The 14,776-nt window shown below is 41.1% G+C and overlaps 1 protein-coding gene across 9 annotated transcripts in view; it reads right to left on the reverse strand.

The window, feature by feature from the left end:
- Window positions 1–14,776, reverse strand: part of ARNT2 (aryl hydrocarbon receptor nuclear translocator 2) — a 96,823-nt gene that overhangs the window by 38,305 nt on the left and 43,742 nt on the right. For all 9 annotated transcript variants that reach the window (XM_064389559.1, XM_064389553.1, XM_064389558.1 and 6 more), the window contains 3 exons: window positions 3,044–3,146; window positions 1,006–1,071; window positions 539–624 (listed from right to left, as the gene is read on the reverse strand). In XM_064389559.1, coding sequence (XP_064245629.1) covers window positions 539–624; window positions 1,006–1,071; window positions 3,044–3,146 — 255 coding nt within the window. The remainder of the gene's footprint in view (window positions 1–538; window positions 625–1,005; window positions 1,072–3,043; window positions 3,147–14,776) is intronic.

Below are 14,776 nucleotides of genomic sequence, written 5' to 3' on the forward strand. Positions count from 1 at the left end.
CAAAGCAGTATGCCAAGACCTGATTCCCAGAAAAACAGCCTCAAAACAGAATTGATCACAAATACTGAACATTCTCAAGTAACACCATTACTGAGAACTTCCATGTGTCTGAAGTGAAATTACACATTTTCATACATAGGTGCTTGCAATTCAGCACTTACGTATAAAAGCATTAAATGGTGTTTTCTAGAGGTACACAATCCTTTGTGCCCACCTTCTCAAAATGAGACCATTTTTATATTGGTTTATCAACATTAGTAGAAAACTGTTCGCCCCAGTTTGTGGAATCCTGCATTACTGGCAATTCCTACAGGTCCTCTGTGGCATGAAATTGAGAAGGGTGTTACAGGGAAAACAGGGATGCCCTGAGTGAGTACAACAGCTGATTTCTTCTTACCAAAAGCTTCTTAAGGTGAGCTTTAATCAGCCACCCCACTAAAACTCTCCCTGTTTTTCTAGCAGCAAGGAAACCTGAGCCAGGTTTTCAGCTGTCCTAAGGACAGTTTGGTGCACACTGTCTTCCACAAGGGATACAAACCTGCTGGTGGCCAAGCCTTGATATAGCCAGTGCAGTGGACAACAGCATATTGTGCTTCACCTTCCTTCACAGGGCCCAGACCATTCCTGAATGAACAAGGAACACAAAAACATCACATTGACATGCAGAACAGCTTTATACTTTCAAACCATGGCTACTAATGGTTTACCAGTATTTGTAAGTTATGCTGGAAACACCAGAGAATCAACCAGGGTTCTGCACTGCCAGCCCTGTTATGCTGCTATTCAAGCTGGACCTGTTTTCTGAAATATTTCTCTGAGAAAGACATTGAAGATTGATTCAGAGCTGGAGCAAGACAAAGAATCTGAGTGACACATGCAAGAGATTTTGTTTGCAAAAGGATCCAGTGTGTGCAGGTAACACTCCTAGAGTGGGCATTAACCCAGTGGAAAATGAGAGGGCTTAGGGCAACTACAGCTGCTTTGTGGTAAATTAAGTAATAGTACCTGTATCTTTTTCTCATGGTGGTTATTCTGTTCAGAGGTAAATGATCCAGAGGAGCATTTCCACACCTAAAAGTAAATGAATATTTTAAAGGGGTCAAAAATGAATATGAATACACATGATGAAAATGTATTTTGAGATCCTTACTACCATATATAAGCAGATAATAATGGATACTTATTCCTGGCAAAATTTTGCATATTCATGTTTATGTAAAACATGCTGCTTCCACAGACTGAGATTTTTAGATGTGCTATAAAAATCTTCTTTATTTTAGAAAAATGAAAGAGACTAGAAAAAGATTCCCTTCCACACTTCCCCAGTACAAAGACTGTTTGAAATTGATAACCCAAGGGTGGCTAAAGAGTAAACACACTTCAAAATGCCAAAAAGCAGGGGTGAAAACTAGAGAAAAATATGTCAGGCCACCAAATATCCACACAAACCAATCTCAGTGTTCCTGTAGCTTCCCTGGACAGAAAAATTCCACTGCCATACACCAGCTACAATGTCTGCAGACATTAAGATAATGTTTGAAAGATCAAACTATTTACACTGTCAAGTAACTTTGTTTAACACTTGTTCATGTGTATTTTGTGATATTTATAAGTATGCCTAACTGTGAAATTTCAACAATCCATCTGAAGCTGAGTAAAGAGTTTGAAGGGTAAAAGCAGTGCATTTTTAATGGAATAATAATAACAATGAAAGAAGAAACCACAAGGAAAATTCACATTATCTGAGGCCAATTCTTCCCAGAAGGTTTTCTTTTTATTCCTTTAATTTTTTTTCTTATCAGTCACTGCCAAGGAGAAGTGAACAACTAAAATAAGATTTAGAAATACAAAAACAGTGGGGTTAGGGGCATGTGTAAAGTCACTCTCATGCACTGGAGTTTACAACATCAGGGTGCTAGGAAATGACTGCAATCTGAACTGTTTTGAAAGCTGGGGAACAACTGCAAACAGGACACTAGGCCTGGTTTTCTTTGAACAAACAAGTCCTCCTGACATGATGTGCATCTTGGGAAGAAGAAAAAGCAGTGTTCTCAGTGCTGCTCTGCTGGGCTGTATTTCTTCCCTCCCAGTTAAAGAGTGAGAAAGGTTCCATAGCTCTGAAGCCTGATCTTGCAGGTATAAAGTCTATAAACACCTTACAAAGGCACCCAAGAGCCATACATTCAGCACCCTCACAGGACTGGACAAAACCCACCACATTACCTAAGTACAGGTCTCTGTAGTTTAACGTGTCAAATACTGTGCTTTGTGTTTCATTCTGTAATGAATTTTGCAGTGCTGTTATCACCATTTATACTGGACAGAGCCTACAGATACAATTATGTACTTTCCCCTCCTAACCACAGACAAAAATTTATTGCAATATCAACAGGCATTTTAGCCTGTTAGCACTAAAACAAGAGAAGTGCTCACAAGCCCTCCCCAAAAAAATCACTGGGCAGACAAATCTCTTTAAAGAAGCCCAGACAATGCAGGAGAAGTTGGAAAACTGCAAATCAAAACCCTCTAACAATTACTCATTTATCTAGCATCAGCCAGCTGACATCTGGTTAATTCATACCAGGTTTAGGCTAATTCCTACATAGCTGGCAGGTTTGCAACTGAATTCTTGTTTATCTTTAAGATTCTTTTAATATTCTTGGTTTGCTGAAAAAATACACAGAGCTGGGTGTTCACAACACTTGCGAAAGCTTCATTCCCAAGGTATCGATTTGAGTAACTTTACTAGAAAAGAATGGCTGCAGTTCCAGGGGTGAAGCTGTCATGAAGTTCTCTGTAAAAAGGAACCTACACCCCACACTCATAAAAATAACTACAACAGAAATGAGGTGCTGTTTTATCCTTATGGAAGACTAGTTTCAGTTTCAATCCAGTTCCTAAATAAAGTATTCTAGAAATACTTCATGGCAGTGTGTCATTACAGCTTTAGTTTGTAATCAAGGCCAAATTAGTGCCACAAAATGTCTGAAGTCTAAGCTGAGCCAGGACTGGAACGCTGGTGGAACACAGGGTAAATGCATACCTCATCCTGCAAATGAAGGAGCGCCTGGATCCCATGCACATTCTCATGGAGGACTGCTGGCCTTCTTTCTTTACTGTCCCCGTCTTCAAGTCCAGGATTCGTCCTAGAAATGCCAGGGAGAGCAACTGGTGTTCAGTACATAAATGTAATTCCATTTACTAGCAACTAAGATAACAAGAAATTCATGAGCTGAATGCCACTAGCCAAGTTAGGGGAAAAAATACAAAAAAAAAAATCTTGATCCTGGTCTCACAGGGGAGAATCAGTTATGTGCTGGTTTAACTAAAGATTTCAGCAAAGCTGACTCTGAGCCACAGGAGTGATGGCTCTTTCCTCAGCTGGCCCAAGACCAACTTCCAGGGCAGAGTCAAATGCCTGGAGGCAAACAAGGCAATGACAGCAGGCACAGCTTTTGACTTGATCTGCTTGCTCCACTCTTTACCAGAACTGTGGATAAAGCAACATTTACCAGTCCCCTGACAGCTGCTGTTCTTCCCCTGTGCCTGTGCCTATGCAGAACACTCTCACCACAGCACCAGCTCAGTTAGAGCTGTCAGGATGGTGAGATGCACAAAAGACCAAACTTCTCTCCTTAATGATGAGATCCAGGATTTGTAACAACAGCCTTTGTGCTGGAGCCCTTTTAAAGTTGCTAAAAAACTGACATGTCAAGAGCATTTGTAAAGTTTATTTTCAGACAGATCAGTGAGATGATGTGATTCACCACACAGCAACACAAGCCTGTGCAAGGTCCAGGGCCAGACCCTGCTCCCTACAACCCTCAGAATCACACATCACAGGCACAGCCTGGCAAAGGGATGACAGCCACCAAGTCAACCCAAGAGAGGACACGAGGGAGGGAATGCATGCAAAGGTATGAAGAGGATAACAGATTGATTATTTCATTTAAAACAGAAGATTGATTACTACAGACAGGTTCAGATCAGGGATTTGAGTATCACAGAGAATCCTTCTGCTTATCTCCAAAGAACAACCAGAATGGATTTTCACATCTACAGCTCAAGTGCTAAGAGATGACTACAAAACCTAGCACAGACTAGAAATGACTCACTGGACCAGATCCACAATGCTCAAGGGCTGGATGCAGCCACAAAAGTGACAGTGGGCCAGAGAAATGCAGGGGAACAGCTGCCAGGCTCTTAGATGACAGCCACCAGTGCTGACAACACATGGCCATGAACAAACCCACGTGTTTAAGGTGAGTATCTCTCTGTACATGAAACTACACAAGCCTAACTCTTCACTGTCGTATAAGTAGCCAGGTTTACACAATATAAGGCACCTATTCTGTCTGTACTGAATTGAAGATAACATGCAGAATACAGTCAAAGTCTCCCTCACCAGACCGACCTAAAAGTCTCTGTCCAAAAATGAAGTTCTGAAATAAACCTACTGCCAAACACTAAGTTCAGAATTACCTTTGCTCTAAATATTTACTTCCATCCATCACTACATAATAGTTTTGAGATAAGGAACTAGGCAGCAGTATTTCAGTATTAAGGTATACTCCAGGTAACTTCTTCTGGAGGAAAGCCACCCCTGCCAACAGAAGGTCAGACCTCCCTTGGTGTTAACTCCAAGGTAACCTCAGATGGTTAAGAAGTCAGCAAGCCTGGGGAACAACTCCTAAAGGTGCTTTAAAGCACTGGGCTATGTATTAATCCTGGTCTACGATTCAGGTGTGAGCTGGGAAGAAATCACACCACGTTTCCCAGCTCAGCTGTGCTGACCCCACCATGCAGGATGGATCTGAAGTTTAACACACTTCCCTCGCCTGCACTGGGCAGTCTGTCACATTTTCTATAGCCAAAGTCACAGTCAGTTTCTCCATCCCACCAACTAATCAGCCAGTTTAGAGAAATAAAATACCATCAGGCAGCAGAAAAATTCATTCATAAATGAAGGCATGACAATAAAGCACATAATAACAGGATATATGTGCAGGATCCAAAGCTGTCCATGCCAACTGGCCAGTCAAATCAAACCAATAAAAGCAACATTCTCTTAGGACAAAATAACTTTGTCATACACACAAACAGAAGAAAAGTTGTCTTCTGTGCACTTTCTTTTTTCATTGCAATGCAAATTCTTGAAGAGACACCAGTATTAATCAAAAAGCACTGACAGTGAATGTAACTCAAACAGCTAATAGAAATTTATCTAGTTTTGTCATCCAAGAGCATCTATAACAAAAAAAAAAAAAAAGGAGAAAGGATATTTCACAATTACGTGGCCACTAAGTCTAAAATTGCTGACACATGTTCCTTTTGTCTGGAATCCCCAACAACAAAAGCCAGAGTTTTTAAATTTAGCTTTTTGTTGGCAATGTCTTTAAAATATGTACCAGATAACAAATAGAGTTCTAAATTTTGCCCTAACTTACAAAATCACTGCAGGGGGTATGTGAGTCAGAGATGTTTGCTGTACTGATATTATGACAAAGCTCTCTCTGCAGCTTGTTTCAATAGTCCAGCATGCACATGTCAACCTTGTGGAGCTCTAATAATATACTACAGATTCTGAAATAGAACAAGCAGTTTGTGTCACATTTGTTAATAGAATCTTATGATCAAATTATATTAAAAAAGAATTATAGATTAATCACAGCTAAATATCAATATACAGAATTATAATTAATTATAGATTATTAGACTAAATCAAGCCAACTGGCATAAACTGCACCTTAGTCACATGCCCAGCTCAGCTGGCATATCCTGATGATAGCTCTGTCACAGAATCATAAAGTATTCCTATCTCTGTTCCAGAATCCTCAGTGATAAATGCTCATTTAGGTTTCTCCATGGGACAAACACAAAGCATGTATGACGCTGAACCTGGAAATTATTTTCTTATTAATAAGAAATATTCCAGGATGCTCTGACAACTTCTGTTAACTGATCAGTGCATGTGTGTATTTTTTTAAAATTTCTCATTCCAGTTTCTTCAGAAGAGCCATTTAACAGCCCAGTGCCACCACCAGCTGGATCCTTTATGAGCTTCCCCATAAACTGTTAATTGCATGTAGCTCATTTTCATGTTAAACTTTTCCCCTCTCCAGCTCCAGACACAACCCTGGGATGCAGCAAGTGCAGGAGCACTGCTGTGACTGACACTGCTGTCTTATTGCCCTTTACAGCAGCTGCACAACTCAGAGGAAACCAGAGTTTGCTCTGCTGAGAAAGGGAAAGCAAATAAATGAGCACAATGCTGATTAAAATGGGCACATAAATCTCTTTGGCTGGTCTGGGTATGGTTGATAATTTGTTGAAATCTCCCCACTACAGTCCCCATCCAGAAGGCAGTATTGCTTCAACTTGTAATAAACCAGTTGTTCTGCAAGCAGGAAACCACTGTGTGATCCAGGAACCTGATGTCAGCTGCTGTGCCAGGAAAGGGCTGGCACACGGAGCTGAGGACAATGGGCAAGTTCATTATCTGGGGAGAATTAGAGAAGCTACATAAAGCTCTTACCAGGAAAGAGATAACAGATTCAAGTACTGAGAACATGTGCCAGAAACATTTCCTGCAGGGTGTTTTTCAAAGATGCTCTAAAAACATTCTCATGATGATCAAGGGGCAAATGTTCACGTTGGCACTGATGTGTCCCTTGTGTGTGCAGTGACTGGATTACACACAAACCTCCCTCTTTTGGGTCTCCAGTTGCTACTGGGAATGTTCAAACTTGTGTTCTGTACTTGCAATGCTTTGAGATGAACCTAAGCCAAGGATTGGCCTGGGCCTACTGAAGTTCATGGGGTTTCAAATCTGGGAATTTGGCTCAAATCCACTTTCACACAATAGCACCAGCCTGTTAGAAAATTTTCCCCCATGTTCATGCAATGCATGCAAAGGTTTATAGCCTGGTAATCAGACACAGTCTGTTATTTTAAAATTTTTCAGGTTTTTTTGGTTTTTTGTTTGTTTTTTTTTTAATTCAAAACTCCATAAACTTCAACACCTAATTCTACCACAAATGCTTTTTTCTCTGCTGGATCCCCCGTTCCTAAGAATGCTGCAGTCTTTAAATGAAAGAAGGGTTGTTACATAAGCACATTCTTCTGCAAGGATTTCAGTGCAAGTTGAAATGGTTTGGTCTAAAACAACCATACAGTGCCCACATCCAGTCTGCAGCATGGAAAAACGCAGCTCATAGATCTCAGAAGAATTTGGTTTGGCCTCACATGCACAGAAATACTGCTGGCAAAGCACATGATACAATTTTCCATTTCCCCCTAACTCATCCATAGATGGACTCCTGTCTTGCACAGAATCATGGACCTGATAGGGAAATAGTCTGAATTAATATATGGACTCTCACCTTGACCTCAATACCTTCAGCAACCCAGCAAGTTTCACCTTTTAGATGGTAATGTCTTGTCTTACACAGAAGAAGTTAGATATTTCATAATTATTCTCAGCCACTGATTGTCCACATATTTCTTTCCAGGAAAAATAAAATAAAGGATAAACTAAGTTTGGGTTGGACAAGATAACAAAAGATGACTTTGTGTTCATCAAAAATACTCCACAGGCTGCTCAAGGAAGACAAACAGAACACAGGAATACTGCACCCATAAATCCTTACAAAAACTAAAACCATCTTTATTTTACTAGAAGAGCGGAAAAAGCAAGAGCAGGATGGAGGAAAACAAGAGGAAATAATTAAAAATAAAAACAAAGTAATGGTCAAGGTACTGTTGCTGCTGAACACAGCTCCAAATGTAAGCTCACCCTCAAACTGAAGGGTCAGAGAACAAAGGATTTCCGTGGTGATGTTCTGTGTTAGTACATTAAGTCCTTAGAAATTAGCAGAAAAGATCAGCTTAAAAATATTTGACTGCTCTACAGTTTGCAGAGAATCAATATCCACGTCACTGTTTGAGATAACAGTCAAGTTAAAGACGACAAGGTGAAACTCTTCTTGGAACTGCCATGTATCAGTTTACACTGACTACAGCTGAGCATTCAGCTTTACACCAACTGAGGTGCTCAGCTGACAGAGCTCTTCTTCAAAACAGATGCATTACAAATACATAAACAAAACATCTCCAATAAGACTAAATAGCCTAAATTTGATCAATTTATATTAAATTATTCTTGATAAGCTTATGCCAGAGCAATTCTTCTGCATTAATTCAACAATTAAAACAAAACAAACCAAATTTACAATGTACGCCTCACAACTGTAAAAGATACAATTTTATCTCATGTTCAGTGCAACTCAGCAAGTGCTTTAAGCTCGATTAAGTGTAATAAATACACATCCACCCTATGGATTTCATTATTAAAAATTACAGAACACATTAAGAATTACAACTGCTTTGCAAACACAGCATTTGAAGACTCTCCTTCCAGGAACTCCTGTTTACACAAACCAGAAGAAGTTTGTATATTTGGCAATATACAAATAGAACAATATACAAATTTTTAAAAAACCCAAGACATGGACAGCCTTTTTTTAGCATTCTGGGTTTTAATATTTACATAAAGGCAAGGCTCATAAAAGCAAAGACTTACCTACCACACACATACCCATCTCAGAGTACACACCAAACAATGCAATCCTAATAAAACTGTACTGACAAAAAATGCATCTCTCTGCCCTCTCATCGAGAGAAAAGCAAACACATGAGCAAGAGGAACAGCATCAATACTGAAAACACAGGTGAACTTAACACCATCCTGACTTAAAATGACAAACTAAGGGCAGAAGCACCAGACTGGCTTCAGTTACCAGGGCACCCAGAACCAGTGCTGAGTTTTACAGCCTCTCTTGCTCACATCATGGTCACAATGCAGCTCCCAAGGCAATACCCACTAAGCTGCTGCTTACTGTAACATTCCTCCTTCACATCTGTCAGAGTGAATGGTCTGTTCTCAGGCTGTCTCCCCTGTGGAGCAGGAGCCTCTGGTTCTGCCTGGAAGGTGTCTGCCAGCACAGGTCATCCCCACTGCTGCCACAGCCTTTATGGACCAGAATCACATCTCCATCCCTGGCTTACAGGAAACTGAGGATGTGGCAGGGGTGAGGTGGAGGGACAATGACAAAAATGGACACACTCCTATCATGTGGAGATGGTTGATGCAATCTAAATCTTCCATGATATTAAAATCATGATTCTTTCAGAAGTTTCAAGGACCAAGAAGCGCTGCAGGTGGAAATGTCTCTCCATGTACACTTCTCACTCCTGATTCCCAGCTGGCCTGACTCTGCAAAGGCTGGACCTGCCCACATGGGACTGCACCCTCCCAGCCTGCTGTGCAGCAGCACACCACTTGTACCTCCCCTCTGCCATACAGGATTTTGTGGCTGGCAAATTCTCCACAAGAATGAAGCCAAGGGGACATTGCTGTACAAATATCCCTTGAGAATACAGTAGAACTGTAAAATCAGTCAGCTCACACAGCCTGGAATGACATCAGGGACCACACAGGACTTCCCAGCTGTGATCATACTGCACACATACCAACCAAGACACTTGTGGGATGGCAGGGATAAAATGCAGTTGGTCGTGCTCTTTGGCTCTTGCTCCAAAGCTGGCACTGCCTTCCACCCAAATGTTATGAGACTGCTTTAGATACCCCAGGCTGGGGCTTCCCTGGCCTCATGAGCTTGTTTTATCCTGCAGCAGGAAGCAGCCCCACAGCCCTACCCCACTGCACACACCACTACAGTGCAATACACTGATAAATAACTGTAACAATATACAAAATAAATAACTGTCTTGGAGCATGGATTTGCTGTTAGCAGACATCACAGCAGCTTCCAGAGGACTTTGACACCTTTACTGTCATTTAAAAGGTGAGGACACTGAACCCAAAGGAATCTCTCCTGCCTGCAGACAGCAGTAGAGGTGCAGCTAGGAACAGGGTCCAAGCTCACATGACTGACAAGAGTTCTCAAAATGCTGCAACTGTAGATAAAAACACTCAACAATATAATGCACAGTGATTCTCAGTAAGTCCATATAAATCTCATGACACCTATATGCTTAACAGGGCACAATCAGCTTAAATTTATGCTTCTAAGAGAAGACTACAGGCTGAATGTCCTATTTATGTGTAGCAGCCTCTGGATATAGCAGTATAAAACCTGAAAGAAATTAGCCCAAAGACCACAAAGATGCTCAGAAGGTAGGAGCGCCTTTGCTATAAAGGGAGAGCTGGATTGTCCAGCCTGCAGAAGAGAAGGCTCTGGGGTGACTTTAGAGCCCCCTCCAGCACCTAAAGGGAGCCTCCAAGACAGATGGAGAGAGATTTTCTACAAGGGCATGGAGTAAAAGGACAATGACAAATGCCTTTAAGCTGAAGAAGGGCAGATTTAGATTAGACATGAGGAAGAAATTCTTCACTCTGAGCATGGCAAGGCTCTGGCACAGATTGCCCAGAGAAGCTGTGGATGCCCCTTCCCTAGAAGTGTTGGATGGAGCTCTGAGAAACTTGGTCTAGTGGAAGGTGTCCCTGCCCAAGGCAGGGGGGGAGCATGGAATGAGACTTCAAGATCCTTTCCAAGCAAAACTATTCCATGGTTATAAATATAAACCATCAAAGCTCACTCTCCTCACTAGCCTGGCTTCTCAGGGGGATTACTTGAACCTCTCTAAATATGCTAAGGTTTACATCATCTAATTGCAAAAGGCGTTGTATAAGCATTAGAGTCAAGTTATGACATCCCTACAATAGAATGAAGAGTTGATCCAATCAACAGCAAAGTTTAAAAAAATAAAAAATAAGTAATGCAACTGAAATGCACCTATTTTTAAATATCTGTCTGTTCCCTACTTACCAACTGGAGACACTGACCCACAAGGGGGAAATTGAAAAGCTTTCTCACCCCCTCTTGTTTTTCAATAAGAAACCCCTCATGTTACACAGTTGTTTGCTTAATACAACTTGTTATTACAAAAGCTCATGAGGCTGAAAGGTCCCTGCTGTGCCTGCCTTCATATTTGACTAACCAGTCTGCATCATGTCATTCTCCACAGTGTTGGGCAAATATGCATCATTTTAATTAAATTAAAAACGAAACTATGTGGGCTTTTGAGCCTTGCTATTCAGTTAATTTTCAGGGACTATCTGAAGGGATAGTGTTACGGATCACATGCAAGTCTCTTTGCTGATGGACCTGGAAAAAGTGGACTTGAAACTGGAGCAAATAATTCAAAGCATATGTTGAAAGTTAAGTTATAACACAAAAAAAAACCTCAAAAAACCAACCCATAAAACACTTTAACCAAATGTATTTTGAACTCTCAAGAATGGTTACTGAAAGTATGGGGCACATTCAGAATATTAAGTAAAACAGCTTACTGAAGCCCACACAGATCATAAATACAGATGTATTTATGTGTAGACATAAATACACAGCATCTATCTGTGATCTCTGCAGGTGTTTTCATTCCCAAAACAAGTACCTATGACAAAGTTCATGGCTCCATGATTTGAGCAGTTGGGGCAGCCCTTCTGTAACAAATATCAGATGTACCTGAAGGAAAGACTGAGCTGGAGAAAACTATCACAGTAACACCTGTACAAACAGCTCCTCAAAAGACAGTTGGACTTTCTAGAAAAAGGGATGGAAACCCCAGACACTCCAAAGCACCATCAGCAGATACTCCCACAACAGAACAGCTATCCAAAACAACACTAAAATACGTAATTTACTCTTTTACCATTCACAGCTGCATAATAAATCAATACACAAATGTTGTAAGTAGCTTCTAAACTAACCTATTTGCTTCACTTGGATACTCAACAAGAAGCTTTACTGAAAAGCCCTTTTGCCAAAAAAGCTTCAGCTCCTGGCATTCTATATTACTTGTACTTCATTATCAAACTCAAGTAACTGGGATTTATGCTTTGTTAGTAAATACTAGTATTGTCTGAAATCTGGCTGTGGTGACACACCATGGAATAGTTCATTAGAGGAAATAATGACCACAAGATGACCTTGTAAGATATATTGCTGTGGACAGAATTAAATTTAAAACATGAGAAGGGAAAGAGAGGGAGGAGAAAAAGGCTCAAGGATGCAGTCTGGTGGTTTTTACAGGCTACTTCTTTAGTTCAATTAAAATAAGGTGTGTGGGGCAAAACACCCATTATAGGTTTTAATTCTCTTTTTGAAGACCAGACACTTAAAAATCACATGCAAAAGTCTCCACACTATGACAATAGAAAGAAGACTGTTTGAAGAAATAAGTTCACATCCCAGGACTGCAATAAAACAGATCAAACTAAAGAACTCTGCCTGTGGGCCATGCTCCCACCCTGGTTGTGAGCTGTCACACGGGAGGCTTTTCCCTCCAGGCAGCTCCAAGCAGGGCATCAGAGAGGAGCCAGTGGGAGCTGTGGTTTCAGCAAGCTGGTGGGAGGCCAGGGAAGGACCAAAGACCTTTGCTGCCACAGAGCTGACCCTCAGCTAAGGATGGAGAGATGACAGCAGCACGGGATGACCAATTTTATGGGTGGAATATTCCTACACAGAAGGCACTCCTCCTCCCCACGCCTCCCTAGGCTGCTACTACAGCTCAACACCAATAATAAAATATTTCAGTGCCTTGTACTGACTTCATTGAGACAACACAACAGTCAAAGCTCCTGTTCCACAAGGCAGATGTTAAAGCTGCATTCTCCCAGCATCTGTTGCCATCAAAGCACTGAAGAACCTGAGAGGGTTTCAAGTTTGCCAGTGCCAAAACCCTCCAGGCACACTTGGACTGTTTTATTGGCAATGTGCTAACCAAGGAAGTTGTTCAGGTATTTGTAAAAGTCCAGTATTTTTGAAAGGGGGGAAACCCCACTAACTCCATATATCTCATCGTGTTTAACAAAACAGAGGAGGTTGAACAAATATTGAACATTAAAAAAGTACCCACCACCCTTGAAACCCAGCAAGTGAAAGTGATCCAGTCCAACATCTGTGATAACAGACCCAAGAATGCAGCAGCTTCCAAGTGGGAAATTCAAGGTGAAGACTGAATAGAAACAGCAACCACAAAACCCACTTGCATGTGTATGTCCAAACACCTGAAAATTCACCCTAAAAGCATTCCCTAATGCTAATCAGGTGTAGTAAGTTTGTCTCGGGAGTACTAGGCTAAAGCTGTTTCCTTGTTTTGGTAAAAGCATGTACTGACCTCTTTAAACCGCCATTATAATTACCAAAGTAATTTTAAAAAAATGCGAGTTATTATCACTGGTTTTTCTTCCAGTACTATCCACCCAAAAGGAATGTGTCAGCAGTGGGGAGACCACGGGTCACTGTGTTTGTGTAAGAGTTGCTTTTGAACTGCTTTCTACATAGTTGGCTTCTCCCAACATTTGGGATTCTTTCACCCCCCCAAGAAACAGCCCTAAAGACCAAAGGAAAACAAAATTCTCTTGGAATATCTGAGAGATTAAACGTACCATACATTTAAAATATGATCATTTGAAAGTACCAATTCTTTGAGAGCAGACTGTTTTTTCTTATTTCTGTGTTACTGTCCAGTGTGTCAAAGGGCAGGAATGGCACTCTAGGATGCCCTACAGTCACAGGTTCCTTGTTTCCTGCCCTAATTCATTTACTTGCAAACAGAATGGGGATGGAAGAAGCAGGACATTCATTTCCTCCATCCTGCATGTACAAATCCACAGGCTAAACAGACTAAAGCTGAAAATCCACAAATTCCTATGCTTGGCACTGCCCATGTTCTAAGGCCATCTCTGGCTGGCACTGTGACCTTCCTGTTAAGAAAACAAGCAGTCCACAAAAATATGGGCAGGTCTTTTTCCCTGGAACAACAGAACAGCAATGAGCTGGTGTGGATGGAAAGTCTCACATCTGAAACATCCTCTTCACTCTCAGCAATGCCAGTGGGACCACATAACTCTGCTGAAAAACAGGTATCACATGATGATTTGGTAGTTGTCAACAACAAGGCAACTCTCTTTCCAGATTTCACACTTAAAAGACAAAAAGATGCCTTGCCAAAATGGGCTTTTTCTACAGTAAAAACAAACTGGAACCCAAAATATGCTGTCACATCAACCACACATATACATTCTATACATGGCAGTACGTTTCAGGAATTGCTCCTTCTTTTTCAGGTCGACCACAGTGTCAAAGCATCTATTTTCAGAAATCTCTGCTACCTTCCATTGCAGGTACAATAATCCTGACACAGCTGTGTCCAGCCTCCAACCCTCCAAGGAATAAACTGGGGGCTGTGTGGGTATGTGTGGGTGGAAAATCCCATAAAAAACTGAGTCAAGTCTTGGACAGTTCTGCAGAGACATAAAAGAATTCAGGACATATCATGTCTATGGAAAATTTCTCTCCTCTCCATCCCACCAGCTCTGCTGTGTGTTGTTTACTGGGTGCCTGCTTGTCTTCACTCTACAGGTTGTCATGCTTCGTGCACATTCAGTGAAAACCTCTGCTGTATCCTGGGATAAAAAGCACAAGTAGCTATTAACTCTCCATAAACAAAATATTATACAACTCATTCCCTACCTGCCCAGAGGCAACTGTCTTACTAGGTCAGTCACCCTGTACTAAGATGTTAAAATCAAAAATGCTGGGATCTGGTTTTAATTCTCTGTTCTCTGACTTCCTCATCTGCTGGGCTGGGCACGTTTCAGAGACAGATGGTTCTTTAGGGTTCATGCACTTAAAAGAGCTCACAGACAGAAAAAAAAAAAAAAATAAAGAAATCAAGTGCTGTCAGT

This window comes from Passer domesticus, chromosome 14 (genome assembly GCF_036417665.1).
Source record: "Passer domesticus isolate bPasDom1 chromosome 14, bPasDom1.hap1, whole genome shotgun sequence".
NCBI lineage: Eukaryota > Metazoa > Chordata > Aves > Passeriformes > Passeridae > Passer > Passer domesticus.